This window comes from Nicotiana tabacum, chromosome 4 (genome assembly GCF_000715075.1).
Source record: "Nicotiana tabacum cultivar K326 chromosome 4, ASM71507v2, whole genome shotgun sequence".
NCBI classification, from domain to species: domain Eukaryota; kingdom Viridiplantae; phylum Streptophyta; class Magnoliopsida; order Solanales; family Solanaceae; genus Nicotiana; species Nicotiana tabacum.
Window position 1 is genome coordinate 104,848,422 of NC_134083.1, and position 27,085 is coordinate 104,875,506.

At 37.1% G+C, this 27,085-nt stretch overlaps 1 protein-coding gene across 21 annotated transcripts; it reads right to left on the reverse strand.

Moving 5' to 3' along the window:
- Positions 1-4,798: 4,798 nt before the first annotated feature.
- On the reverse strand, positions 4,799-26,572 carry LOC107769226 (uncharacterized). Of its 21 annotated transcripts, XM_075252302.1 has the most exons (8): positions 26,372-26,572; positions 16,019-16,140; positions 14,664-15,407; positions 14,472-14,544; positions 8,859-9,035; positions 7,651-7,827; positions 7,316-7,531; positions 6,437-7,234 (listed from the first exon to the last, which is right to left on the reverse strand). In XM_075252302.1, exons 5-7 carry the CDS (start codon positions 9,033-9,035, stop codon positions 7,346-7,348), a joined length of 540 nt encoding a protein of 179 aa, XP_075108403.1. In that variant the 5' UTR covers positions 14,472-14,544; positions 14,664-15,407; positions 16,019-16,140; positions 26,372-26,572; the 3' UTR covers positions 6,437-7,234; positions 7,316-7,345. The 21 variants fall into 21 exon arrangements, 8 of the variants coding, with proteins under 8 accessions (XP_075108403.1, XP_075108399.1, XP_075108397.1 ...); XR_012708874.1 differs by lacking the exons at positions 6,437-7,234; positions 7,316-7,531; positions 14,472-14,544 and adding exons at positions 4,799-5,891; positions 5,988-6,364 and having other exon boundaries at positions 14,894-15,407; XR_012708873.1 differs by lacking the exons at positions 6,437-7,234; positions 7,316-7,531; positions 14,472-14,544 and adding exons at positions 4,799-5,891; positions 5,988-6,373 and having other exon boundaries at positions 14,894-15,407.
- Between the last annotated feature and the right edge of the window lie 513 nt (positions 26,573-27,085).

The window sequence follows — 27,085 nt, forward strand, 5'->3', positions numbered from 1 at the left end:
ATAAGATAGGTGCAAGATAATTATTTGGGATCTAACTCTAGATAATTCACTCCTAATGTTCAAGTGAGTCTCTCAAATTTGCTCAATTATTAGTTCAAACGTTCAACAAAACCTCCTCTCTCGATTAAGGTTTAGCCTCACAAGATGAACCAATTTAAGCATGTGAAGATATACAAGAATGCGTAATGGATTGGTCTTTAGGAGAGCCTCTCTTGATTATCCTCTTAATTAGGTTTAATCAATGATTCAACTAGCCTCTTTCGATTACTAAAAAAATTTAATGAACTCAACCAACAATATAATGCAAAGATATCACAAGTTATGCCTCTCTTGATTACATGAACAAGTGAATATATATGCAACAATTAAATCATCCAAAAACGCTTCAATACATAAAACTAGAGTTATAATCCACAAACAAATATCAATACACCAAATCCATCAAACTCTAAAGGGAAATACTCCATAGATATGGAGTAATTCATCACAAATATGTTTAAAGTAAAGAAAAACATAAAACAATCCAAACTCGGGTCTTGAGTGAGGATTGAATGATCATCTCCTTGTGTTTTTTCTTCTCCAACTCTTCCTTAGCCTCCCTAGGTCTCCAATGTGTAAAGAATCCAGAAAATAATATATTTTATATATTTATACCAAGTAGGGTCGGGCCCAGCCAAAATCACCTTCTCCTAGCCGAAATTGGATTTTCACTCTGTAAAATTTGCACAAGCATGCCGCATGGGGCGACGCGCCATGTAGGGCATTAGTGGAGAAATCCAGCGAGTATAAACAATAGTAAGGATTTGTTTGTGCGTTTTGACATCCATACTTGGTCCTCGACCCCCGAACGCGATCCCGGCTTAATCCCTTGGGCTTTTACTCAACCTTCAAAGCTCCAAATAGCTCGAATTCATTCTGTAACATCTACATAGCTCGGAATTACTCCTACAAGGCATAAAACACACAATAAGTACAAAACAGTAGAGATTAAAGCTCAAACATAATAAAAGTGCAGTAAATTGAAGTGCAATAAGTGACTAAAACATGAGATTATAGCCTACCATCAATAACTTCAATTAAATCATTTAAGAGTAAGTTCGACAACGAAAGATATAATGTGATATGACAAGTTCAATTAAATGCATATAAGAAATGTAATAGTCTAAACCAGTCAATTTTTATATATAAGACCTTGTACACACTCATCACCTCATGTACATGTCTTCCACATAATTAAAACAGTGCAATTAAGCCAAATCCTACGGGGTAGCTTCCCCCACATAAAGTTAGGCAAGATACTTACCTCAAAAGCCCTCAATTAATCTTGAAATGCCTTTCCTCTAAAATTCACCTCCACTCGGCCCAAATCTAACCAAAATCTACTTAATAATATCAAATAATGCAAGAGAAATCAATTCCAATAAATAAAGTTAAAATGTTAACACAGTTCCCCAAAAATCAGCAAAAGTCAACCCCGGGCTCGCCCGGTCAAAAGACTGTGTCCAAGGGTAGATCTTGACTACCCATAACCCTACGAGTCCATATATGTATTTTGTTTTCAAATGCGAGTTCAATTCAACTCTCAAATATCAATTTTTTATTTTTCAAAACATAGATAGAAATCCCCAAAATTTCTCTTCAAATCTCATGATTTAGATGTTAAATCTCATAGATAATCATGTAATATAATTGAAATTAAATCAAAATCACTTACCCAATAGTTGTGTGTGAAAGTACATCCTCAAAATCGCCTCCTACGAAGTCTAGGATTCCAAAATATGATAAAATGAAGCTAAGTCCCTCCTCAAAATCGCCGCATACCAAGTCTAGGGTTCCAAAATATGATAAAATGAAGCTAAGTCCCGTTTCCAGCACTTTTGTTCTGGTGCAGAAGTCGCAAATGCGACTGGGGTTCACAATTGTGAACCCTCGCAAATAAGTACATCCCACTGCAAATGCGACACCTGACAAGCCCAGGGAATGTCGCAAATGCGACACTGACTTCGCAAATGCGAAGTCTGCTCCCTTTTGCAAATGCGTCCATTTGGTCGCAAATGCGAAATACCTAGCAAAGGCCAACCTTCGCAATTGAGATCCAATTTTCGCAATTGCGATAGTTGAGATTCCTATGCAAACTTCGCAATTGCAATGCTGGTGCTCGAAATTGCAATAACTGCAGCACCAACACACCAGCAACCTGGAATGAGTTCAAACTAATCAGAAACACGTCTGAAACTCACCCGAACCCTCCGGGGTCTACACTAAACATCCACACAAGTCTAAAAATATCATACGAACTCACTTGCATGATCAAAATACCTAAATAACACCCAGAACTCCGAATCGAACATCAAAACTCATGAAATTTACAATGAAACTTAAGAACTTCTAAAAACACAACCACGCGTCTGATTCTTATCAAATCAACTCGGAATGACGCCAAACTTTGCAGACAAGTCATAAATGGAAAAACAGATCTATTTCAAGTCCCGAAATCAAAATTCAAACCCAATAGCCGATAAGTCAAATCATGGTTAAATAATTTCTAAGCCTTCAGATTTCCAACTTTTGGCAAAACAATTCAGATCCACTTAGGTACCTCCGAATACAATTTCAGACATACGCCTATGTTCAAAATCACCATCTGGACCTAATGGGACCATCAAAACTCTGACCCGAGATCAATTACATAAAATTTAAACTTGGTTAACTCTTCTAACTTAAGGTTTCAAAAATGAGAATCATGTTACACCCCATGTTTTTGTACGTAAAAGTACGTCGTAAGTCAATTGATGTAAGTTCAAAAATGAGATAATCTTTTAAAGTACATAAAGTAAGTTAATCATATTACCTTGTAGGTTACAAATAATTAAGATCATTAACTGCAAGAACCAAGAGGATTGGAAGGTTTAGAAGCTAAACGAATCAAAGAAAATAAGTTTTGTCGAAAGTCGGCAAGTTGGGAATGTTATAACCCATACTTTTGGGGTGAGACTAGGGTTCTTAAAATGATAAGAAGGTGATTTTATAAGTTATATTAGTTATATTATAGTTTTGTGCTAATTTTTGAAGTCAAGTGAGTTGTGAAACAAAAGGCGACGAAAGTCGTCACAAGTTACGTTCATAAACTATACTGAAATTTGGGTCTAATGTCACTTCATTTTACTACCAATATACTTGGAGTTATGGGGTTATCCACACACAAAATTGAATATTTACGAGTCTAGTTTCCAACGCATTAAACCGTTTGTCGATACAATATCAGAATAGAGATATATTCGCATATTTGGTAGACTGCGAAAGTAGCTCCCTTTGAGACCTACAAGTTCGGTTGAGAATTATATTGCTATATAAAGTGTTGGACTTCGTCTCCAAGCCTTATTTTCAATCCAAATCAGACCTAAAACTCTCTCTAGACATCCTTAAGACATCCTTAGGGTTTTGAAGCAATTCCATCGTACGAAACTCAAAATCAAGAGGCGAGCACATCAACACGATCCTTACGACATAGGTAAGACTTTTCCGTCCTCCTTTATCCTTATAACTCGAGGTTTGGAAAGAGATTTGTGGATAAGAAATTTTTTAACCTCTGTATATTAGCTATAAAAGCATAAGTAAGTGTTACACCCCACGTTTCCGTACGTGGAAGTACGCTTTAAGTAAATTAATGTAAGTTCGGGAATGAGATTATTTTGGGATTATAAGTATTACGTTATATCAAACAAGTAATAAGTAAATTCATGAAGGTGAGAGGGTAAGCAAATTGGAGAAGATGATTTTTGTCGAAGTGTGACATTTTGGGATAAAATACGGCCCGAGCTAAAATACCTCGTATTTATGAACTAGTGCCACACAAGGTACCACATTGCCATGATAGTAAGGTGTATAAAGTGTATTAAAAGTGAGTATCATTTTAAATAAATTGAGATAATTCTTAATTATGTGAATAATCGGGTAATTAATAATTTTTGGTGGGAGATTAATTAAGTAATTATAAAATTTTGGATAAGTTTGACCCCTCCTTAACGTGGCAGCCCATGTAGTGACTCTTAGGGGTCATTTGGTAGGAGATATAAGAATAGTGCTGAATAGAGTGTATTAGTAATGCTGGCATTAGTTATGCTGAGATTATTTTTTATCCACTGTTTGGTTTGGTGTATTAAAGCATTGCATAATATTTTAAAAATTAGGTGTTTACAAAAGTACCCTCTATAATTTTTAACTTTAGCTATAAAAATTAACTTTATAGATAACAGAACAAGAAAGGCTGGGGCTCTTTTAAGTGATCCATTAACCTATATGGATTAGTACAAAAATAATAATGCAAAAAAATAAATAAATTAGTACTATCAAAGAATCAAGCTATAACAAGTTTACTTTTGATGCTCCGTTTTCACAGTATGTTGCTCAATGAAGTAAATCTAGGTAAAGTTATGACGTTAATTCAAAGTTAGATGTTTCACACTCTTGGGCTACATTCTGTGCATAATAATCACTTGTTTGGAACGATAACATGGTCTGTCACATGGAATTCCCATTATTTACACAGATCATGTAATAGTAAAACTTTTCATTACTGAATTGAAGTTGGCGGCCTCTTTTTCTTTGACTTCCAACCTCCTCAAGCAAACAAGAATATATAGCTCTAAAATGGAGCAATCTGCATCAATAAATTGAGAATCATGTTTTTTTCAGCGATATATTCTTGGCGGTGGCTAAGTTGTGGAGAGAAATTCATCACTTCTTCCGTCACAAGCAACTTATCAAATTATAGAAAAATTACCAATGAAAAGTAAGATTGGAGAGAAACAAAAGAGAAATTAAAGAACTGTCATAACAGCTTTACATAATTACATCATAGAATCTCAAAGTTAAACGACTACAAAGAGTTTGATAAACATATGCATTTAACATTTACACTGGAGTAGAGCTATTTAATAAACATTAGTTACACAAAAAATCAAGCATCCTCCTGCCCACACCAATAACTAGAGGTATCAAACAATGGCACTACCGTCAAACTTTGAAGTTGTTAGCCAAGCAAAAAACTATCAAACTAGTGCCACCACTTATATCCACATGTTTACCATACTTTTAAAGTTTATCATTGACGAGCATCGACATCATTGTATGACGCTCAAATTCACCCATACGTTAAAACAATTCCATCTTTTTGTCATCATCACAGAGAATCATTGAAGCTTTGTTACGTTGCTCTATGGTGTATAACTCAAATACGGGAGATTCAAGGATAGAATATATCTGTCCACGAACATTGGATCGGTCACGATCCCCAATCTTTTCAATCAAGGCACCCATTCTTTTGTCTTGACTTTAAGTAAAGTTTTTCATAATTTCCATCATACCTTTGAGAAATGTCTCATTATCATCCTCTACTATTTTTTTTCTTTGCTTGCTTTTCTCTTTTTCGTTTACATTAGAAGAGGACCTTTTATCATACGCACCTTGTTTATGAGTTTGTTGGGATCCAGGATATTCATTTTCAGACGCTCCGGCACTAGGTCCAGTGGCATTTTCAGCTCCAGTAAATGCGCTAGGTCCAATGACATTTTCAGCTCCAGGAAATGAACTGGGTTCAGTGGTATTTTCAGCTTCAGTAAATGCACTATATCCAGTGGCATTTTCAGCTTCTCCAGTAAATACTTTAGGGCTATGATAAGCGTCAGCTTCTTCGTCTTCATCAATATTGATAGAAAATCCCAAACTCATATCATTACAAACTTTTGGAGCTTGACTCTTTTGAATTTCCTCAGAAGCATCTAGCGGCCCTTCTGCGAACTCTCCGGTTGCTCTATCCTTGCCAAAAATTTCCTCCCAATCCTCAAACATCGGCCATTTCTAGTATTCATATATTTGGCTAGTGGATCAATCTAGAAAATAATTTAAAAAATATAGCAATGTCATATTAGAAAAATACATATATGACGTAACAAAATTTTAATAATTTTAAGCAAAGTATTAGTTACCTTTATAAAGTCATCCCAAAATTTTGGATCGTCAACTATTATAGCTCCATCACTATATTGAAATCCCAAACCACTTCAATTTTTTAGCGAAGCTATACTTCCATAACTTCTCTTCCAATATTTTATTTTATTTTTGATATGTGGATCACCTTTCAATCCGCTTTTAGGATGTTGTTTGCGTATGTAGCGCTCTAACTCCATCAAGTGCCCCGGCCTAAAGGTTCCATTATCTTCTCTCCAACCCTTAACACACAACTCTTTCAACCCATCTAAAAGAGTGTGTTCTTCTTCTGGAATCCACATCCTTCGTGTTGAAGGTGTTGAGTTGCTTGATTTTTTTGACACCTTGTTTGAAGATGTTTGACTATTCATTTTGCCTGTAAAATCTTGTGAAATACATTACCAAGAAAATCAGGAAGAAGAACAAAACATTATAATAGCTTCAAAAAGATTTCAATATATCAGAGATGCATTTCTATATTAATATACTTTACAACGATAGAAGAATGAGCAATTAAGCTCACAAACGTCAACTGATTCAACTAGTCTTCATTATAGATTAAAACATACAATATCAAGAGATGTAGAAAGTACATAAGGATGTGCAATTAAGCTCACAAAAAAATTAGAAGTGTCTAGCAGCTATACAATTTATACCAGGCCAATTCAAAAGAGCTAATGAAGTCGAAAAAGTTTTATATAGCTAACAGGTTGTATTTTAGACCAATAAGCACTATACGGTGAAGTAGCACATGCCCAATGCTCTCAACTTCCATTTGAAACAGACAATTTTTTTTTTGTGATAATTGATCAATTGTTAGATCTTGCATTCCACATTGATTGAGCCAACTCATCCCTCCAAGTGGTCCACTCCTCGGACGATTCAACAACATCAATGTTTTGGTGTTGATACTCTATTTGTTCTTTCATATCAATGTCTAAGGGATCCACTTCCATCTCTCTGCAAATAAAGTTGTGAATCAAGCAACAAGCACTAATGATCCTGTTATGAACCTTAACTGAGTAGCACGAAGAGCTTCTAAGAATTCCCCAACGTCCTTTCAGCAGACCAAATGCCCTTTCAATAACATTACGAGCCCTAGCATGCCTCATATTGAAAAGCTCTTCTTTACATCGAAGCAATGGATTGTCACCTCTCCAATCCTTTAACCAATATCTATATCCTCGATAAGGTGAAAGAAAATCTTTTCCGTTCGTATATCCTCCATCGCACAAATAATAATTACCTATAATGTAGACATACAATTTAGTTACTTTCATATCTAATTCTTTTTGTGATGTAACTTGAAAGCATAGATATGGCATACCCTCGTGGATTTTCAAACCATTCCTTCTTGCTACAACATCTCGTAATACATGGCCGTCGGCAGCTGAACCTTCCCAACCAGGTAACACATTAGTAAAATTGAGGTTTCTATCCCAAACTCCCAATACATTAGTTTCTTCCTTGTCCTGTATCTTGGTTTGTACTGGGATGGAACTCTAATTTGTATATAAGTACCATCTAATGCACCTAAACAACCCTATAAGATAAATTATGGTGTTATCTCTAAATATAAAAATATCTTTGTAAAACTGTAAAAACTGCATTTAGTTAGTTTTATACATAAATTAGTAGATGCCAAACTGAATTTTTACCTACCTTAAACCATTTCCATCGATCTTCAATCTCATCCTCAAGCACCGGTTTAGGATCAACAAGTAACAATGGAGTTAGTTTGAGAATATCACTCAAACATTCATTGAAAGCCTGACTTACGCTCCACCCCGATTTAATATAATCAACCTTGATAGATCTATTCTTCTCATGATGAGCCATCTAAACAAACACAATTGCATATCATGAATACAATGATAATAGACTCATCCAATTAATGAAATCAATATTTTAACAAAATTTCGAAATTTGCCCTAAAAAGTCAACCCGGGCCCACGTCTCAGAATCAGGTAAAAATCACAAAATATGAACATCCATTCACTCACGAGTCCAACCATATAAGAAATACTCAAATCCGACCACCAAATCCCCTTTCAAAACTCGAAATCTTTATCGAAGAACTTCTAATTTTTCCCAATTTCAACCCCAAAAATCCAAAACTAAATGGAGAAAACAACTATAGATTAATGCAATAAAACCAAATTTGAGTAAGAAATCGTTACCCATAAGATTCCTCTGAAAATCCCTCGAAGAATCGTTTTCTCCCGAGCTCAAAATCATAAATGGAGTGAAAATGAAATAACCCTCGATTCCAACCCCTTTCTGCCCAGCGATCCTCGCACCTGCGCCTACCGCACATGCTGTCTAACTAGTCGCACCTGTAGAAGTCACTAACTCCCACAGCCTCTACAACTGTGAGTCTTCTGCGCATATGCGGGCATCGCAGATGAGGAACTTCCTCTCACCTGGGCAATGAAGGCCTTCCTTATAAGTTCTCGCTCGATCGAAAAGATATAACACATACGAAACCTTAGCTTCGCTGACTTTATGAGGTCTTATTCTTAAACCACTTCCCGTTCAGTTGCTGAAAGATAGAGATCAGGCTTTCTAAATGAGATTGAGTTCCACGAATATGCAGGCTAGAAAGATGCTATTTGCTGCTATTCTATCTATTTGTGAGGTTTCTATCCCAAACTCCCAATACATTAGTTTCTTCCTTGTCCTGTATCTTGGTTTGTACTGGGATGGAACTCTAATTTGTATATAAGTACCATCTAATGCACCTAAACAACCCTATAAGATAAATTATGGTGTTATCTCTAAATATAAAAATATCTTTGTAAAACTGTAAAAACTGCATTTAGTTAGTTTTATACATAAATTAGTAGATGCCAAACTGAATTTTTACCTACCTTAAACCATTTCCATCGATCTTCAATCTCATCCTCAAGCACCGGTTTAGGATCAACAAGTAACAATGGAGTTAGTTTGAGAATATCACTCAAACATTCATTGAAAGCCTGACTTACGCTCCACCCCGATTTAATATAATCAACCTTGATAGATCTATTCTTCTCATGATGAGCCATCTAAACAAACACAATTGCATATCATGAATACAATGATAATAGACTCATCCAATTAATGAAATCAATATTTTAACAAAATTTCGAAATTTGCCCTAAAAAGTCAACCCGGGCCCACGTCTCAGAATCAGGTAAAAATCACAAAATATGAACATCCATTCACTCACGAGTCCAACCATATAAGAAATACTCAAATCCGACCACCAAATCCCCTTTCAAAACTCGAAATCTTTATCGAAGAACTTCTAATTTTTCCCAATTTCAACCCCAAAAATCCAAAACTAAATGGAGAAAACAACTATAGATTAATGCAATAAAACCAAATTTGAGTAAGAAATCGTTACCCATAAGATTCCTCTGAAAATCCCTCGAAGAATCGTTTTCTCCCGAGCTCAAAATCATAAATGGAGTGAAAATGAAATAACCCTCGATTCCAACCCCTTTCTGCCCAGCGATCCTCGCACCTGCGCCTACCGCACATGCTGTCTAACTAGTCGCACCTGTAGAAGTCACTAACTCCCACAGCCTCTACAACTGTGAGTCTTCTGCGCATATGCGGGCATCGCAGATGAGGAACTTCCTCTCACCTGCGACCCCAGCCCAACTCTCAAATTCTCGCATCTACGCTTCCATCTCCGCACGTGCGAGTCCGCTGATGCGCACAAATTCACCGCACCTGCAGAGACTGCCAAGTTTAGCTCTTCCCGCACTTGCGCCTCATTCTTCGCACCTGCGACCATCGCACCTGCGACCATCGCACCTGCGCCTAGGGTCTGCAGCTGCGATTACACAAGAACTCAGACCTCCCCAAAACCATGGAAATCATCCGCAACTCGTTCGAAAAACACCCGGGGCCCTCGGGACCCCGTCCAAACACACCAACAAGTTCTATACCCTAACACGGACCCGCTCGAGGTCTCAAATCACATCAAACAACGTCGAAACTATGAATCGCACCATGAATCGAACTTATAAATTTCAAATCTTATAACTTCCAAAACCCGTGCCGAAACCTATCAAATCAACCCGGGATGACATCAAATTTTGCAGGCAAGTCCCAAATAACATAACAAAGCTGTTCCAACTCTCGAAATCGCATTCCGACCCCGATATCAAAAAGTCCACTTCCGGTTCAAATCTCCAAAAATTCGACTTTCGCCATTTCAAGCCTAAATCAGCTACAGACCTCGAATTTACAGTCCGGACACGCTTCTAAGTCCAAAATCACGCAAGGAGCTAATGGAACCGACGGAACTCCATTCCGGAATCGTCTTTACATAGTTCTGACTACGGTCAAAATCCTAAGACTTAAGCTTTCGTTTTAGGGACTAAGTATCTCAAATCACTCCGAATCATCCGGTAACTGAAATCAACCATGCACGCAAGTCAAGGCACATAATACGAAGATGCTCAGGGCCTTATGCCGCCGGATAGGACTTAAATTCTCAAAATGAATGGCCGGGTTGTTACATCCTATAGCCATGATTTCTAGGCGAACCATTGAGAGAGAGATATTAATGCAAACAGTCTTTATAACCCAAGTGATATCCTATAGGCATGCTGTCTATAGAAGTGAAACGGGCTAAGCAAACATCGGACGAACTCGATTTGAATCCTATAGTCATATTTTCAAGATATGTTACGAGTTGGAAGGATCAATACTAAGGTCCTATGTTACTATTTCTAAATGATCATGCAAGATTTAAACCTATAGGCATGGTGTCTAGCAATATATAAGAATAGAGCATGTTGAGCAAGTAGCAAATAAAGCATTTTTTGATCCTATAGGCATGTCTTCTATACATTAATGCAAGCATTTAGATCCTATGCGGCTAAGGAAAATTTAACTAATCCTTATGCAGTTGGGATTGATGAGGAAAGTAAGAAGGAGTCAACAATATAATGGGTTCGCAGGAGATTTGGCACAAGAAAGGAAGATATGAGGGATCTTAATGTCATATTTATCACTCATGTCAGAAGATTCCATCGCAAGCTTTTGAGGATTCTGAAGACAGTGGTGTTAATAATGAAGCTAATTCTGGTAAAGTCCTATGGAGTGATGAAATGGAGAAGATGGAGGGTAATACAACTACTAAAACTAGTCCTAGAAACAAGGAGTAAAGGGGCGGCGTAATGGAGAAACTGCAGCTAATTTGTAGCCCTAGTGCTACAGTAAACCCTCGGATTTCACAAACTATGGTTGAAACTGGCCAAGGCTCTACCAAGAAACAAGCAAAGCTATCACTTGGAGATGATGAAGGAGTAAATAAAGAACGAAATATCAGTGGTGATCCAGTAGTTGAGGCTTCAGCTAAGAAGAAAACCAATGGAATAGTAAACCCTAAGGGCATTGTCTAGGTTTTGGCCAAGGTTGGAGGTTATCCGGTGGAGTTTTCTGGTGATGATTAGGCTGGGGGTGATAATGTTGAGGTATTAAAGGATATTGTGGGGTCACACCATCAAACAATTGAAGGTAAGATGGGAACCCAATAGAACATTAATTCCTACAGTGTTTGCTACAGTAAACCCTAGCTTTGGTGATGTTTATGAGGTTCAATTCAAGGAGATCCAAGAGGCATTGGGAGGTAAGAAGCAGAGTTCTATGGTGTTGAAGGAGGCTACTAGACAGTCACATGATCAAATTTATCTCACCACAAGGTCCAGTATTCCTGAAACTGGGCAAAGTAACAATGCTATTCAAATTATGACTCTTGCATTTGATGATCCTGGAATCCTGGCTGGGAAAACTTTTAGTGGTACAAGTGGTATATTGGCTAAGGGAATTCTCAATAATAACAGGGGCTAAAATGCGTTGGGAATTATAGCCAAAATCATGAACCAAATCTTTTGGCTCTGTAGGTGGTGGATGATGGCAATGGTGAATAGAAAGACCTAGGTGAGGATATTGAGGAAGAATCAACGACTGCCAACTTTCAACAGGTAGCTACGGGTGGGGACATCTTATCCAGGAGTGTTGACACTAAAAAATGAACCGGGAAACATGCAAGGAAACAAAAGGAAAAGATAGTAACTGTAAGGGTGCAACCAAAGAGAAATGGGATCGCTATGACCAAATAATCCTATGGATAATGCTTTATTTTGGAATGTGAGGTCGATAAACACACAAAAAGCTTTCAATAGGTTACTTAACCTTCACAGAAAGTACAATTTTTATTTGATTGGGTTGATGGAGCCTTGGCAAGATATTAACAAGCTTGAAGAGTATAGAAGAAAGCTGGGTATTCATTCTGCTTATGCAAACATGAATGGCAAGATATGTGCATTTGTTGATGAGGATATTGATGTAGACATTATTATGGATATGGAACAAAAATGAATCTAAAGTTGTTTCATAGAAGTCTAGGGAAGGAATTGATTACTACACTTGTATATTCTAAATGTGATGCAATAGAGAGAATTGAACTGTGGGACTCTATGTATGATTTAGATTCCGACATAGAATCTCCTTGGCTTGTAGGAGGTGATTTCAATATCATCTTATCGTAGGAAGACAAGTATGGTGGCTTTCAAGTCTACCTGAGTGAAGTTGAAGACTTTGCTCATTGTGTTGACACATGTGCATTGTATGATCTTGGATTCAAAGGGAGTCTTTATACATGGTGGAATGGGAGGTCGGATATTTATTGCATATTCAAGAGGCTAGATAGGTTCTTGTCTAATCAACAATTCCAAGATTTATTCCCAGTTCTGGAGGTTGAGAATATGATCCAGTATGGGTCAGACCATGCTCCACTCTTATTATCATGTAATGTTAATAGTGTACAAGTAAGGAAATCATTCAAGCTTCTTAACTTCTGAACAAAGCACGATTCTTTCTTGAAAGTGGTTAAGGAAAATTGGCACTCTGGTTGTATTGGCAATCCATTCATAGTATTTCAAAATATGATGAAGAAGGTGAAGATAGCATTGGCAGCTTGGAGCAAAGAAATATTTGGTGATGTTTTCAAATAAATTGATGCCTTAGAAGATGTGATAAAAGTTCATCAAATTGAGTTTGAGCTTCATCCAACAGCTCAAAATAGAGCTAAATTGCACAAAGTGGAGGCTGATCTTACCAGGTACTACCACTTAGAAGATGAATTTTGGAGGCAAAATACAGGCATGCAGTGGTTCAAAGATAGAGATAGAAATACTAAATTCTTTCATGCTCATGTCAAAGGAAAGAGGAAGAGGCTACAGGTGTCCAGAATTCTTGATAATAATGGTAATTGGATTGATTCACAAGAAGAGATGGCTAAGGAGGCAGTGGATTTATTTCAAGCTCAATTCAATGAGGAGAGGATTCTAATAGATTTTGACATAGTGAACCATGTTCCTAAAATGGTCATTTATGAACAAAATTATAGACTGTGGGCAGAACCATTATTGGAGGAAGTCAAGCTTGCAGTTTTTGGCTTGAATGGAGATAGTGCCAGTGGACCTGATAGATTCACTGAATAGCTTTATCAATCTAGCTGGGATATTATTGGTGATGATGTGTTGAATATGGTTAGGGCATTCTTTTGTAGTGCTGAGCTGCCAAAATTCATTGCACACACAAATCTTGTGTTGTTACCTAAGAAGAAGAATGTTGCAACCTTCTCAGATATGAGGCCAATTAGTTTGAGCAATTTCTCAAACAAGATCATCTCTATGGTGATTCATGAGAGGTTGGTAGACTTTTTGCCTACTCTTATTTCTTCAAATCAAGCAGGCTTTGTAAAAGGAAGGAGTATTGTGGAGAACATCTTATTAACACAGGAGATTATCACTGACATAAGGAAGAGAGGCAAGCCATCCAATGTGGTGATAAAATTAGATATGGCCAAAGCATATGATAGGGTTTCATGGTTATTTTTGACAAAAGTGTTGAGACATATGGGATTTGGGGAAACATTCATTGATATGATATTCAGGTTAGTTTCAAACAATAGGTATTTAGTACTATTAAATGGTCATCCAAATGGTTTCTTCAAATCTTCAAGCAGTGTAAAGCAAGGAGATCCATTGTCTCCTACATTGTTTATATTGGCTGCAGAGGTGATTGGTAGGGCATTGAATGCTTTATTTGATAACCCTAATTTCATAGGGTTTGGAATGCCAAAATGGAGTTACAACATCAATTATCTCTCATATGCTGATGACACTATCATTTTCAGTTCTTCTCACTCTGGGGCAATCCAGTTGATCATGAATGTACTAGGGGAATATAATGTAGCTTTAGGTCAAAAAGTTAACAAGGAGAAGTCAGATTTTTATATGCATGAAAATGTTCCTGAAGAAGAAGGCAATACAGTACATATTATCACTGAATTTTAAAGGCATCAATCCCCCTTCACATATTTAGGCTGTCCAATATTCTACAGTAGGAGGCAGAAGGATTTTTATAAGTCCATCATATTCAAAGTACAAGAGAGGTTACAAACATGGAAAGGCAACCTGCTATCTATTGGAGGTAGGACTGTTTTAATCTCACATGTGCTTGAGAGCATGCAAATTCACCTCCTGCCAGCTGTGAACCCACCCTTAAATGTCATTACTCTATTGCATAAGATGTTTGCTAGGTTCTACTAGAGTAACCCTAGAAATGGTAGGGCAAGATATTGGCTGCTTGGGATTATTTGTGCTTACCTAAAGATGAGGGTGGTCTTGGTTTTAGATCCCTACATGATGTATCCAAAGCACTTTTTGCAAAGCTCTGGTGGAAATATAGAACTAAGTATACATTATGGTCTACATTCTTGAGGAATGAAGTTTTGGTACCTTGGAGAGATGGATCTCAAGTATGGAAGTAGATGCTTCAAATGAGAGATCAAGTGGACCATCAAATATGGTGGCAACTAAAAAGGGGTAATACTCACTTTTGGTACGACAACTGGTCTGGTCTTGGAGCTCTTTATCGTGCCTCTGGGCCATATCATTGGTGTGATGAATCCATAGTGCATGTAGATGAGGTTGTGGAGAATGGGGAATGGAATGATGTGCTACTAATGGAGCTACTGCTAGGTGAGATAGCTGATCATGTTCTTGAATCTATTGCACCACCTTCATGTGATTATTTGAATGATAGACCATGGTGGAAGCTTAAAACTAAGGGACAATTTATAGTAAAATCTGCTTGGCAATATACAAGGAGAAGAAGGCAAGAAAGCAAGCTATATAAGTTCATTTGGGTGAAAGGGTTGCCATTTAATGTTTCCTTATTTATGTGGAGATCGTGGAAAGCTAAATTGCCTCTAGATGGTTTCTTCTTAAGGCTAGGTTATTTTAGAACTTCCAAACGTTGGTGTTGTAGATTTCCAAAAGAAGAAACACTTCCCCACGTGTTTTTCAAGTCTCCAGTAGCCAGATTTCTTTGGAAATACATCTCTTCACCTGCAGGGATCAACATAGAAGGAAAACAATTAGTACATGTAATTAACGAATGGCGGAGAAGGCCAGTTAATAAAAGTTTGAAAGTTGTGTACTATGCCATACCATGTCTAATTGTATGGCATCTTTGGAAGAGAAGGAATTCAGGCATGCATGGGAAGAACATATCAATCAACATGTTCATTTTTCTAATCTCAAAGGATATACATATGCTGGTAAAGGTGAGAAGACCAAGTTTTTCAGGAGCCAAGTGACCAGATTTGTCATGCCCCGACCTTGGGGAGCATGGCCGGCACTCAACTGAGATATCCTATTCAAGAAAACCTACTCGATGCCTTCTATCCGACCTTACACATGAATAAAGTGAAGATGAATATCATGAATTAGACAATAGGAGGATGACATGTACCACACCAATTTCGTTACCATTAGATACTTCATTACAAATTTCCAAAATACATTACACATTCGTAGTTTTAGAAGTGGAAACATGTGTTACAAGTATATCATTTCAAGTTTGACTTACCCAAATCAAAATACAACTCACACTTTGTCTACGAAGACTCTACTTGAAACAAAAGAGGAATATGATGGTGCTGGAGCCATGTCTATACCTCAAAACACTATACATAAGGAACAAAAGGCACAAGACCCCGATATGAAGTGGGGCTCACCAAGTCAGCTGAGAAAAGGGTGTACCGCTATCACTGATTGATGCCGCCTACTGTGAAACCACCTGCATCCATTAAAGACGCAGAGCCCCCGGCAAAAGGGACGTTAGTACATATGGAATAATACTAGTATGTAAGACTAAACACCCTCTCAATTAATCGAGTAACAGTACAAGGAGAAACAAACATGGAATTAATGAAAGCCTCAAACAATGTTAAAGCGCCAAGTTAAGAGAAAAATAAAGTTTCAAGTAAATATCGATATTTTTAAGTTGGGAGATCTTTTATTCCGATACACCACCGTGCTATTAGCACGGAGTCCGATCTAAGCCAGATCGGCTAAGCCGTCTCACCCTAAGACATACAATCACAACACCTCCATGTCCGCGGCATGGCGTCAGATCTCGGCCCGATCGGCTAAGCCGTCTCACCACAATGCCATGTGGGTCGACATCACTTTCTGCTAGAAATCATCTCATCTCAATTAAGGGGAATAAATCTCAACACATCAGTCTCATCCCATTTTAGGGGAATAATCTCAACACATCGGTACGGTGATCTATCCCTCAATCACTCCTACACAGGCACGTATAGTTTCGGGGTTAGATTATTTCAACCTATCCTTCCTCGGTGACTAACGATACTCCCAAAATATTTGTTATATTTCATTATCTTTCACACATCCTTTCATTTCATTGGCACTATTGGCCACAAGTGTAGTTTTCATTCCTGGCACGATGGCCACATTATATATGTCATACTCTTTCACTTTCAAGCATCATCATAGGTTATCAACAATAAGAGAATTTGGAATCAAGACTTTAAATATGTATATGAGCAATAGGAGTCTTAAGCACATTGAGTTTTCTTTCCAAAATTAAGCATAATAAACATGCATTTGAAACATGAATTGAAGTCATAACATTTTGATACATAAACCATACTTAAATACATTGCCGAAGCAGAGCATAATCTGATAGGAGTAATTGAAACACATTTAGAGCATAAATGTTCTGACACAATGCTTATTTGGAATAATTGAATATATTAGGAATGACCCGGATCATGAGAAAATATAAACTTGGCCAACCATGCTTGAAATATACAAGGACATCATGGAATTTGATTCTATGAGAGAAGATTAGCCATTATAACTCTCTTGAGTTTTCCTTATGCTACTAAAACATTCCGGAAATCCTAGCGACTTCAATCTATTAGAGACATGACAAAGTTGAACTATAATTAGGAAGAGATTCATGGGTTCAGCTCACATAGGCATTTCATTAGGCACTAGGTATACAAATTTGACCACAAGTTTTTAGTGTAAGATTTCCTTCAACCCATAACCCATATCAATAAACAATTCATCCTGGGTAATTCAACAACTTCCAAGACCCATCTATCGATACATGCATGCCATATCTTCTTCTCCCCGACCCACTTAGACTCGAAACAAACTTGCATGGATGATGTAGGACAAGAACTTACCCGGATAGGTGGTGGCCTAGTGAGTGATTCCCTTGAATCTTCAAGATTGGGGCAAGGATTGATGAGCAAAGAACTTGGGGATTCCTCCTCTCTCTCTAAAGCACTCCCCTCTCTCTAAAATAGCCGTTTAAATTAGCCAAAATAACCCCCAAACTTGTTTAATAAAAATGGGGTCGGATAAACTTTCCTCAAACTTAACCCCCGAACCGGCTCTGTGATCGCAGACCGGACTGCAAAAAAAATATGCGGTCCGCAAAGTGAACAACAAACATTGTCCCAAAAACTGGGCTGGTCTAATCAAGTCTGCGGCCGTTTCGCGGCCCGCAGAACAGTTATGCGATCGTATAATGCACCGCAAAATCTACCTCCGAAATTTCAAATGCTGGACCTGCGATGGATATGTGGCCTGCGAAATGATTATGTGGTCGCATAATGGACCGAAAAAATGACCTCATGTAAGGCCACGTAAAGTTTCGCCTAGAACCCTGGGTTTCGTGGCGCCGGGGTAGGCTAATGTGTTTGAGGATTGTAGAAATTCTTCGGTTGTACAGTATGTCAGGGAGTTGAAAGAATGTTTTTGCAGAAGATGGCGTTTCTGCGGTCCACTATGTGACCACAAATCGTCCGCAGAATGCAACAAAACTTGAGTCAATTAGAGGCCCCCGGGACCTCAACTAAATACACCAACAAGTCCTAATACATACCATGGACCTACTCGAGGCCCCAAATCACACCTAACAACATCAAAACGACGAATCGCACCTCAATTCAAAATCAATGAACTTTGAAACTTTAACTTCCACAACCGATGCCGAAACCTATCAAATCACGTCCGATCGACCTCAAATTTTGCACACAAGTCACATTTCACATTTCGGACCAATTCCAATTTCCAGAATTGGATTCCGACCCCGATATCAAAAAGTTACCCCCCGGTCAAACTTTTCAAAAATTCAACTTTCGTCATTTGAAGCCTAATTCCACTGCGGACCTCCAAAAAAAAATTTGGACACGCTCCTAAGTCCAAAATTACCATACGGAGCTATTGGAATCATCAGAATTCAATTTCGAGGTCGTTTGCACATAAGTCGACATCCGGTCAACTCTTTCCAACTTAAGTTTTCCATTATGACACTAACTGTCTCATTTCACTCTGAAATCCTTCCGGACCCGAACTAACAATTCGATAGGTCATAATACAGTTATAAAGCACAAATAGAGCAGTAAATAGAGGAACGGGACTGTAATACTCAAAACGACCGGCCGGGTCGTTACACCCCCAAATAGTATTAGGCAAGATACTTACCTCAAAAGCCCTCAATAAATACTCTAAAAATGTTTTTCCTCTAAAATTTGCCTTCGCTCGGCCCAAATCTAAGCACAATCGACTTAATAACATCAAATAATGCAAGAGAAACCAATTCCAATAAATAAAGTTAAGATCTTTATACAATTCCCCAAAGTCAAAAGAAGTCAACCCCGGGCTTGCCCGGTCAAAACCTGAATCCAAGGGTAGATTTCAACTACCCATAAACCCACGAGTCCATATATGTGTTTTGTTTTCAAATCCGAGTCCAATTCGACTCTCAAATTTTTATTTTTCAAAACATAGACAAAAAATATCCCCAAAATTTCCCTTCAAATCTCATGATTTAGATGTTAAATCTCATATATAATCATGTAATATAATTAAAAATGGATCAAAATCACTTACCCAATAGTTGTATGTGAAAATCCCTCCTTAAAATCATCTTCTACCGAATCTAGGGTTCCAAAATATGATAAAATGAAGTTAAGTCCCGTTTCCAACCCTTTTGTTCAAGTGCAGAAGTCGCAAATGCGTCCCAAGGTTCGCAAATGCGAACCCTCGCAAATACGGATAATCCATCACAAATGCGGCGCCTGATGAGCCTAGAGAAAGTCGAAAATGCGACCCTGATTCGCAAATGCGAAGTCAGGCCCTTCGTAAAAGCGATCATTTGATCGCAATCGCAATCAAGCCTGCCCGGGTCCCCCATCGCCAAAGCGAACAAAATGTTCACAAATGCGAACTAGTCAGTCCCCAGCCCACCTCGCAAATGCGACCCACTCCTCACAAATGCGAGGCTTGACAATGTGAACAGTGTCTCACATTTGCGAGCCCTGCAAGATCTGCCCAGCACCAGCAACCATAAACATGGCCAAAACAATCTGAAACGCGTCTGAAACTTACCCGAGCCCTCAGGGCTCCACACCAAACATCCACACAAGTCTAAAAATTTCATACGAACTTGCTCGCGTAATCAAAACACCAAAATAACATCCTGAACCACGAATCTGACATCAAAACAATTGAAAATCACAATGAACTTCTGGAACTCCTCAAAATACAATCACGTGTCTGATTCCTATCAAACCAACTCGCAATGAAACCCAATTTGTAGAAGGGTCACAAATGACAAAATGAAAATATTCCAAGTCGTGAAACCAAATTTCATACCCGATAGCCATAAAGTCAACCTACGGTCAAACTTAAGGAAATCCCTAAACCTCAAATTGCCAACTTTCGGCAAAACAAGTCAAATCAACCTAGGGACCTCCGCATTCAATTCAGGGAATATGCTCAAGTCCAAAATCATAATACGAACCTATCGGAGCCATCAAAATACTGTTTTGGGGTCGTTTTTACAAAGGTCAAACCTCGGTCAACATTTTCAACTTAAGCTTCCTCCAAATCAATCCAGAATCACTCGAAAGCTAAAACCGATAATGCAAGCAAGTCATAATATACAATATGAATCAATTCAAGACCTTGAACCACTGAACGGAATGGTAAAGCTCAAAATGATAGTCGAGTTGTTACAATCTCGTTCGCAGGCCTTAGAGTCACTTTCTTATTTCTGGCGTATTGTTTCCATTTTTTGGACAGTGTTGTATTTTCTTTTAGAACAGTGTATATAGAAAATTCGAGAAGCTCATGTACTTGTGTCACCATATCTTGGATAGATTGCGTAGTTGTTGGTTTTAGACCTATCATGTTTATTTTACTTTCTTATTATCATGTTGTTAGTCGTAAATTACCTTTTCTTCAGTATTTTCATTGTGTTGGCTTTCCTAGCAAGGGATGTTAGGCGTCATCGTGGCCTGTGTTGGGATTTTGGGTCGTGACAATTTATAAGAGCAAATACTATTATTACGTGTTACTAATATTTTACTGAAACTAAGATGTATAAGATCAATAAAATTCTATCTGACCATGATTAGCATCATTTGATTTCCAAATTTGGTTTTAAGGGAGAGAGGTATAGATATATCATATATTCTTTCTACACATTTGCATACAATCTCACTTATACTTGTTCCTAGGGGATTTTCTACATCCTGAGACTGCATTCCACATTCGCAAATGATTTCAGTTATACTTCTCTCTTTTGGATTTTCCTCATCTTGACATTCCACTCAATCTTTCTTTTTTAACTCATCACAAGATTCTATAACATTTGTAAGCACAAAATAGTTAAGATTTGTTATGTTATTCAATTTTCCCAATTCTAATGCACATATCAGTTTCATCTTCTAGATGCACATATGAATAAAAGCTTCCATAATGATCTTCATTATCGTCACATTGATCATCAACTGCATCTTTGCTATTTAATGGAACACTAGGTTCTCTCTCTTTGTTCCTTTCATTTGGTTTCTCAAGAAGCTCTAATAAAGTATTAATCTTCGACTCTAGGTTTCTCTTTAAAGCCTGTGAGAAAGTATTTAAAATTAAAATTAGTATTATTAGCTGCTTATAAATTCAGGACAGTTAGTCCTGAATTTAAACTTAGATGCAAAAAAAACTCAGGACAGTTAGTCCTTAATTTAATGTTAGAAGCTCAAAACTTCAAGACAGTTATTCCTCAATTCCTAATTAGAAGCTTATAAGTTTAAGACACTTAGTCCTAAATTAAAAATTAGAAACTCAAAAATTCAAGATAGTTAGTTCTGAATTTAAATTTAGAATCTCAAAAATTCAGGACAATTAGTCCTGAATTTAAAATTAGAAGTTCAAAATCCAGGACAGTTAGTCCTCAATTCCTAATTAGCATCTTAGAAATTTATGACACTTAGTCCAGAATTCAGAATTAGCAGTAAAAAGTTCATGATAACATGTAAGCAAGAGTAACAAATTATTTTCATGTTACCTTGATGTCCTTTTGAATTCTTTTTCTGATAAAGTTATTTTTTGATGAATTTTAACACATTCTTCCAGCAAATCCTTTTTAAACTTCGTTGATAACCTCTAAATCAAAAACCATAAAACAGAAAAGTCTCTTAAGCAAAAATAAGCAAACAAAAAAACTAAATGTATTCAAAGACAGAAAACTTACTGTAACAATTTCATTAACTAAGCCTTCATCAAATTGTGTTGAAGGCAATGAACTTTCAACTCGAGATAATTGTGGATGCACACTAGTGGGCTCTACTACTTCATTAGAATAAACAAGTGGTACCATCTCGAGTATCTCAAATATCTATTTTATAAGAAAATAAAGTATGTATTTGTGACGATACAATAGGTCGTTTTGAGTACTAGCCTTTATTTCTGTATTTCAGGATCTCCCATAACTTCATTTGATGTTTCTTGATTTGCGTTCGTGGTTCGTATCTCTTTTTAGAAAGCTTTTACGTAAATGTTTGAAGAAAATGAGATTTTTGACTTAAAATGAGGCTAGAGTTGACCATGGTCAATATTTTTGATAAACGAACCCGGATCGATATTTTTGCAATTCCGGTAGGTTCATATTTTTGGTCTCGTACGCATGTTTGGTTGGGGTCCGGGGTGACCCGAGCGCATTTCGGCACATTATGTGAAAGATTGTGAAAATTGAGTTTTCAAGTTGAAATCTTGAGTTTTGAGGATCGATTCTTGTTATTTGGTGTTATTTTGATGATTTAAGGTAGCGAGCGAGTTTGTATGATATTATTACACTTGTGTGCATGTTCGGTTTGGAGCCCAAGGGGCTCGGGAGAGTTTCGGGTGAGTATCGGATGAGTTTGGATGGTTTTAGAACTGCTGGTGCTCAGCAGTTGCTGGTGCGACCTGCAAATCTCGCATTTGCGAGTTTCTCTTTTGCGGTCACGTGATCGCATTTGCAAAAGGCACTGGGACTGGGGAATTTCTCATTTGTAAAAAAGGGACCGCAATTGCGAAGGCTGGGAAATCACAAATGCGGCTAAACTCTCGCATTTGTGACTCTGGCAACTTTGGGGAAACTTCGCAAAAGCAAAGCTTAGTTCGCATTTGTGGAAGGAGGGACCTTCGCAAATGTGAAGGTTTTGTCGCATTTGCAACTTCTATGTATCTGATGTACTGTTCACATTTGCAACCAGTGTCTCGCATTTGCGAAAAAGTGTTCGCAAATGCGACATTTGCAGCTGGGTAAAAGATTGAGAAATTGGGACTTAGCTCATTTTACACCTTTTTTTCAACCCTAAGCTCTCTAGAGGTGATTGTTGAAGAACTTATTCTTCCCAAATTCATTGGTAAGCATCTCTAGTTACTTTTCAATCAGTTTCAATTACTTTTCATGAATTTTTAACATCAAATCTATGAATTTCATGGCAGAAATTAGGGGGTTTGGGAAGAATTTAGGGATTTTATAAAATTGAGATTTAGACCTCAAATTGAGGTCACATTTCGAAACAAATCACATAACCGGACTCGGGAGTGAATGGGTAATCGGGTTTTGAATTATTTGATCTATAATTGGCTAGATTTGATTGATTTGGAGGCTTGTTCAAAAGGCAAAGCCGTGGTTGATTGTTGATATGGTTGCGGAGTGAGGTAAGTGTCGTGGTTAACTTTGATTTTAGGAAATTAGGACTTGTTTGGTCTATTTGCTATATGAACTAAGTGTGGGGATAGCATATATGCAAGGTGACTAGTATATATATGTTGTCATGGGTTAAAACATGCGGGTGGAATTTGTCTTGTTTGTACCATGTTGATTCATTTACTATGCTTTCCATGTCTTAGCTAGATTGTTTATTCTTTAATTGTTCGCTTTCATGTTCATCTCTCAAGTTGAGATTGTTGTGATATTGAAAGTTGAATTTGCTTATTCTAGCACCATGGTTGAAGTTGAAATTTACTTCCCACCTTGCTTGATACTTTGGGTTATTATTATTGCTTGGTGAGGAAGAGTGAAAAGCACGAAGAGTGTTAACGTGCCATATTTTCATATTATTATCATTGATTGCGTGAATGTGAGGCTCAAATCACGGAGGGTGGTGTCGTGCACTTGATTGCTCTATTATTATCATGTGAGGATGAGAGTAAAAGCACGAATGGTGATGTCGTGCACATGCTTTATTCATTTATATTACATGGTAAAGATGAGAGTAAAAGCACGAAAAGTAATGCCGTGCAATTGCATTTATATTATATGGTGAGGATGAGGGTAAAAGCATGAAGGGTGCTGCCATGCAATTTGATGATTTCATTGCTTTTACTTGATACTTGGATTGTAACTTTCACTTGGCGATTTTGTTGCTTATTTAAGAAAGAGACATACTTGGTAATTCTGTACTTAATGTTCTTATTGTTGCCCCCTTTATATGTCCCTACCCCGTTATTACTTTTAATGCTTTACTTGTTATTTCTAATGTTTTATATATACATCTGCATAGGTTTTTAGTATGTGTCTTATCTTAGTTTCGTCACTACCTCGTCGGGGTTAGGCTCGACACTTACTGAGTATATTGGGTCGGTTGTGCTCATACTATACTTTTGTACTTCTTGTGCAGATTTTGATGTTGGTACCAACGGAGTCCCAAGAGGCGCTTAGCATATACCAGTTAGTGACTCGAGGTAGAGCTGCATCCCATTTGCATGCCTTAGAAGTCACTTTCCTATTTTATTGTATTATTTTTATTTTATTTCGGACAGTATTGTATTACTTTTGAAACCTTGTATTTAGATAGATCTAGATGCTCATGTACTTGTGACATTGGATCTTGGGGTGGTTTATGTTATGTTATTGACCAGTATCAATCTTTTATTGCTTTTCCTTCTCTTGAACTATATGTTGTGTTGGCTTTCCTGACATACGGTGTTAGGCGTCATCACGGCCCCGCGGTTGGGATTTCGGGTCGTGACAGTATTAGAACCAAAACACATATACAAAAGGATAGCCATTAATACTATTAACTTACTTTTTCGTTATGGAAGTAGTTTTTACAAGGGCTCTCTTAATGCGGAGATTTCATATCTAAATAACATAACATCCTAGGAAACTCGCATTCTCTGAATTTGACAAAGTCTTTTTTGCCTGGAAAGCTGGGAATAATTCCATTATCCAAACATAGAAGGCAAAAGGAAAGCCAAGTATAGTATAAGTGTCCTTCTCTTTCTCATTCTCATTGTCTGAAGTATTTTGTTTGGACTTCAAGCAACTTTTCAGTGAGTTGACTAACTTTTAAAAATAAAAAGAGCTCCAATGGAAAGAAGAGCAGAGTTGATCATCATCAATGATTTTCATTACCCGCTCAGATACATTTCTAGTCTTACGCTTACCCATCAACACATACTCAACAAAATAGATTGTTGCCAGCTTCATTACGTAGTCGTCGCTGCCTACAAATGATGCAAGTGTGTAAAATGGGCGAGTAGCAATAAAATGTCACAAATCCCCTAAATCAATTCTTTCCTTACTAGGGAAGTAAATTAGAAAGTCTATTCTCTCTTTCATTCAAAAAGTTGAAGTCTCCTGAAGAAGAACATTTCAACCCAGTAATTATATGGAAGGCTTCACTTATAAACTTCACTTCGTGATCAAAAACCTTAAAAGTCATTGAATTTATATCATTGCTTACAATTTCATAAATCAACATACAATGAATTAATTTGCCACATAATTTAACATTTTTCAGCCAGAAAAATTTTTCAAAAACACCCTCTCTCAATTTCTTCCATTACGCTTTCGACAAGAAATTTTTTATTGTTTCCTTATAATGAAAATCTCCTTTCGAATAACTATTCAGATTACGCCAATCGTCAAACTCGAAATATCGATCTCCTTCCATTACCACAATACTCAGAGCCTGTATTTATAACAAATTCAGTTCACCAATAAATAATATATTAAATATATCTACTAATCTACAAAGAAAGAAATAGCAGGTATACTTCGGAACTATTTTTCTATAATGTCTTGAATATTTAAAGTAAAAAACTAATATTCAGGACCTAATTTTAGTCTAATGTCTGAAAGTGCTAAGGTCATATCTCTGAACTTAGAATCAACAGAGAAGGAAATAGGAGGTAAACGACCATTTTTCTGAAATGTCCTGAATATTTAAAGTAAAAAACTAATATTACGAAACAAATGAGAGTGAGAAAAGATTATCAAAAAACTAGTAAGCAACAAACTCTAATCAGGCAATCGCCTAGTACACTTTGTTCCTTCTCACTCGGGTAATAGTACTTAAATCGATAAGCAATGAAATTTTTAATACCAACTCACATCAATATTTTATATATGGCTCCAGAAATTGCAGGGTCCTCCATCCTCTGATTAAACCTTAGTAAGGATGGAGTAAATTTTCGAGTTTTTTTTTTTAAATAAGGGATCTAAAAATGAAAATAAAAAAGGTTCAAAGATTGAATAGTTGATAACATTAGGATTCAAGTTCAGCATCATAAAAATCAGAATGTAATAAACAACCAAGTAGAGGAGGCACAATATAAGAACATGAAGCATGTAGTAGCTAGTGCCTAGAAAGTGAAAATCGAAGACGAAATCATGGGGAAAAAACAAGTTTAAACAGAAATTATACCTACGTATAGGACGTTGATGAAAATTGATGAAAACTTTTGTGATTTTTTGGAAAAATTTACTACTGCATATTGGGAAATCAAACGAGGTTCAGTCCTCTCTCCAGAAGGGAAGAAACGAGGGTTTTGATAATGAAAAGGGTTTGGAAAAGAAAAGAGACGAAGAAAGGATAAAAAATCTCTTAATATTAATTATAACAGATTAGTAGCTATTTTTGCTCAGCATTAAAATTGATAGCTAAACACTAAATAGCAGGTTAAAAACGGGCCACCTCACGTCATTTCCACAATAATAAGCCCTTCAAACTAGGCCCACATGCATAGGTCTATAACCATCTATTAAAGGGGTGATTTGCACAAACGTGACACTTTCACTAGTATTTAAATTTTGTTACCGTTTTGAGAGCTATGCAAAAAGGGCCTTATTTTAGCTGAATGAAATTTGTTTCGACTAAAACACCCTAAAACGCAACACTAATCTCTTTCATCACCCAAATTGAGCCAATATTCCACAGCTTTTTGGCTTTTATCTATGGCTGCTGCTATTGCCACTGCTAGTATTAATAAGCTTATCATGCGAATGACTATTAGCTTCTCCATTTCCGTCTTGTTTCTAAAAGAAATAGGAATTCTTAGGATTGATTAAAAGAAAGAAGATATATAAAGATTAGTTCTATAGAAAGATAAATCACCTATTGGAAAGTTATGTTTGCCAC

Bases quoted from the DNA above. Each gene is read 5' to 3' on its own strand.
- LOC107769226 (XM_075252298.1), bottom strand. From the start codon at position 14,977: ATGCACTATGGATTCATCACACCAATGATATGGCCCAGAGGCACGATA. The intron at 7,828-8,858 runs GTAGGTAAAAAT...GTGTTTGTTTAG, and splicing joins ATCGATGGAAATGGTTTAAG to ATGGCTCATCATGAGAAGAA. The intron at 7,532-7,650 runs GTAGGTAAAAAT...TTTATCTTATAG, and splicing joins ATCGATGGAAATGGTTTAAG to GGTTGTTTAGGTGCATTAGA.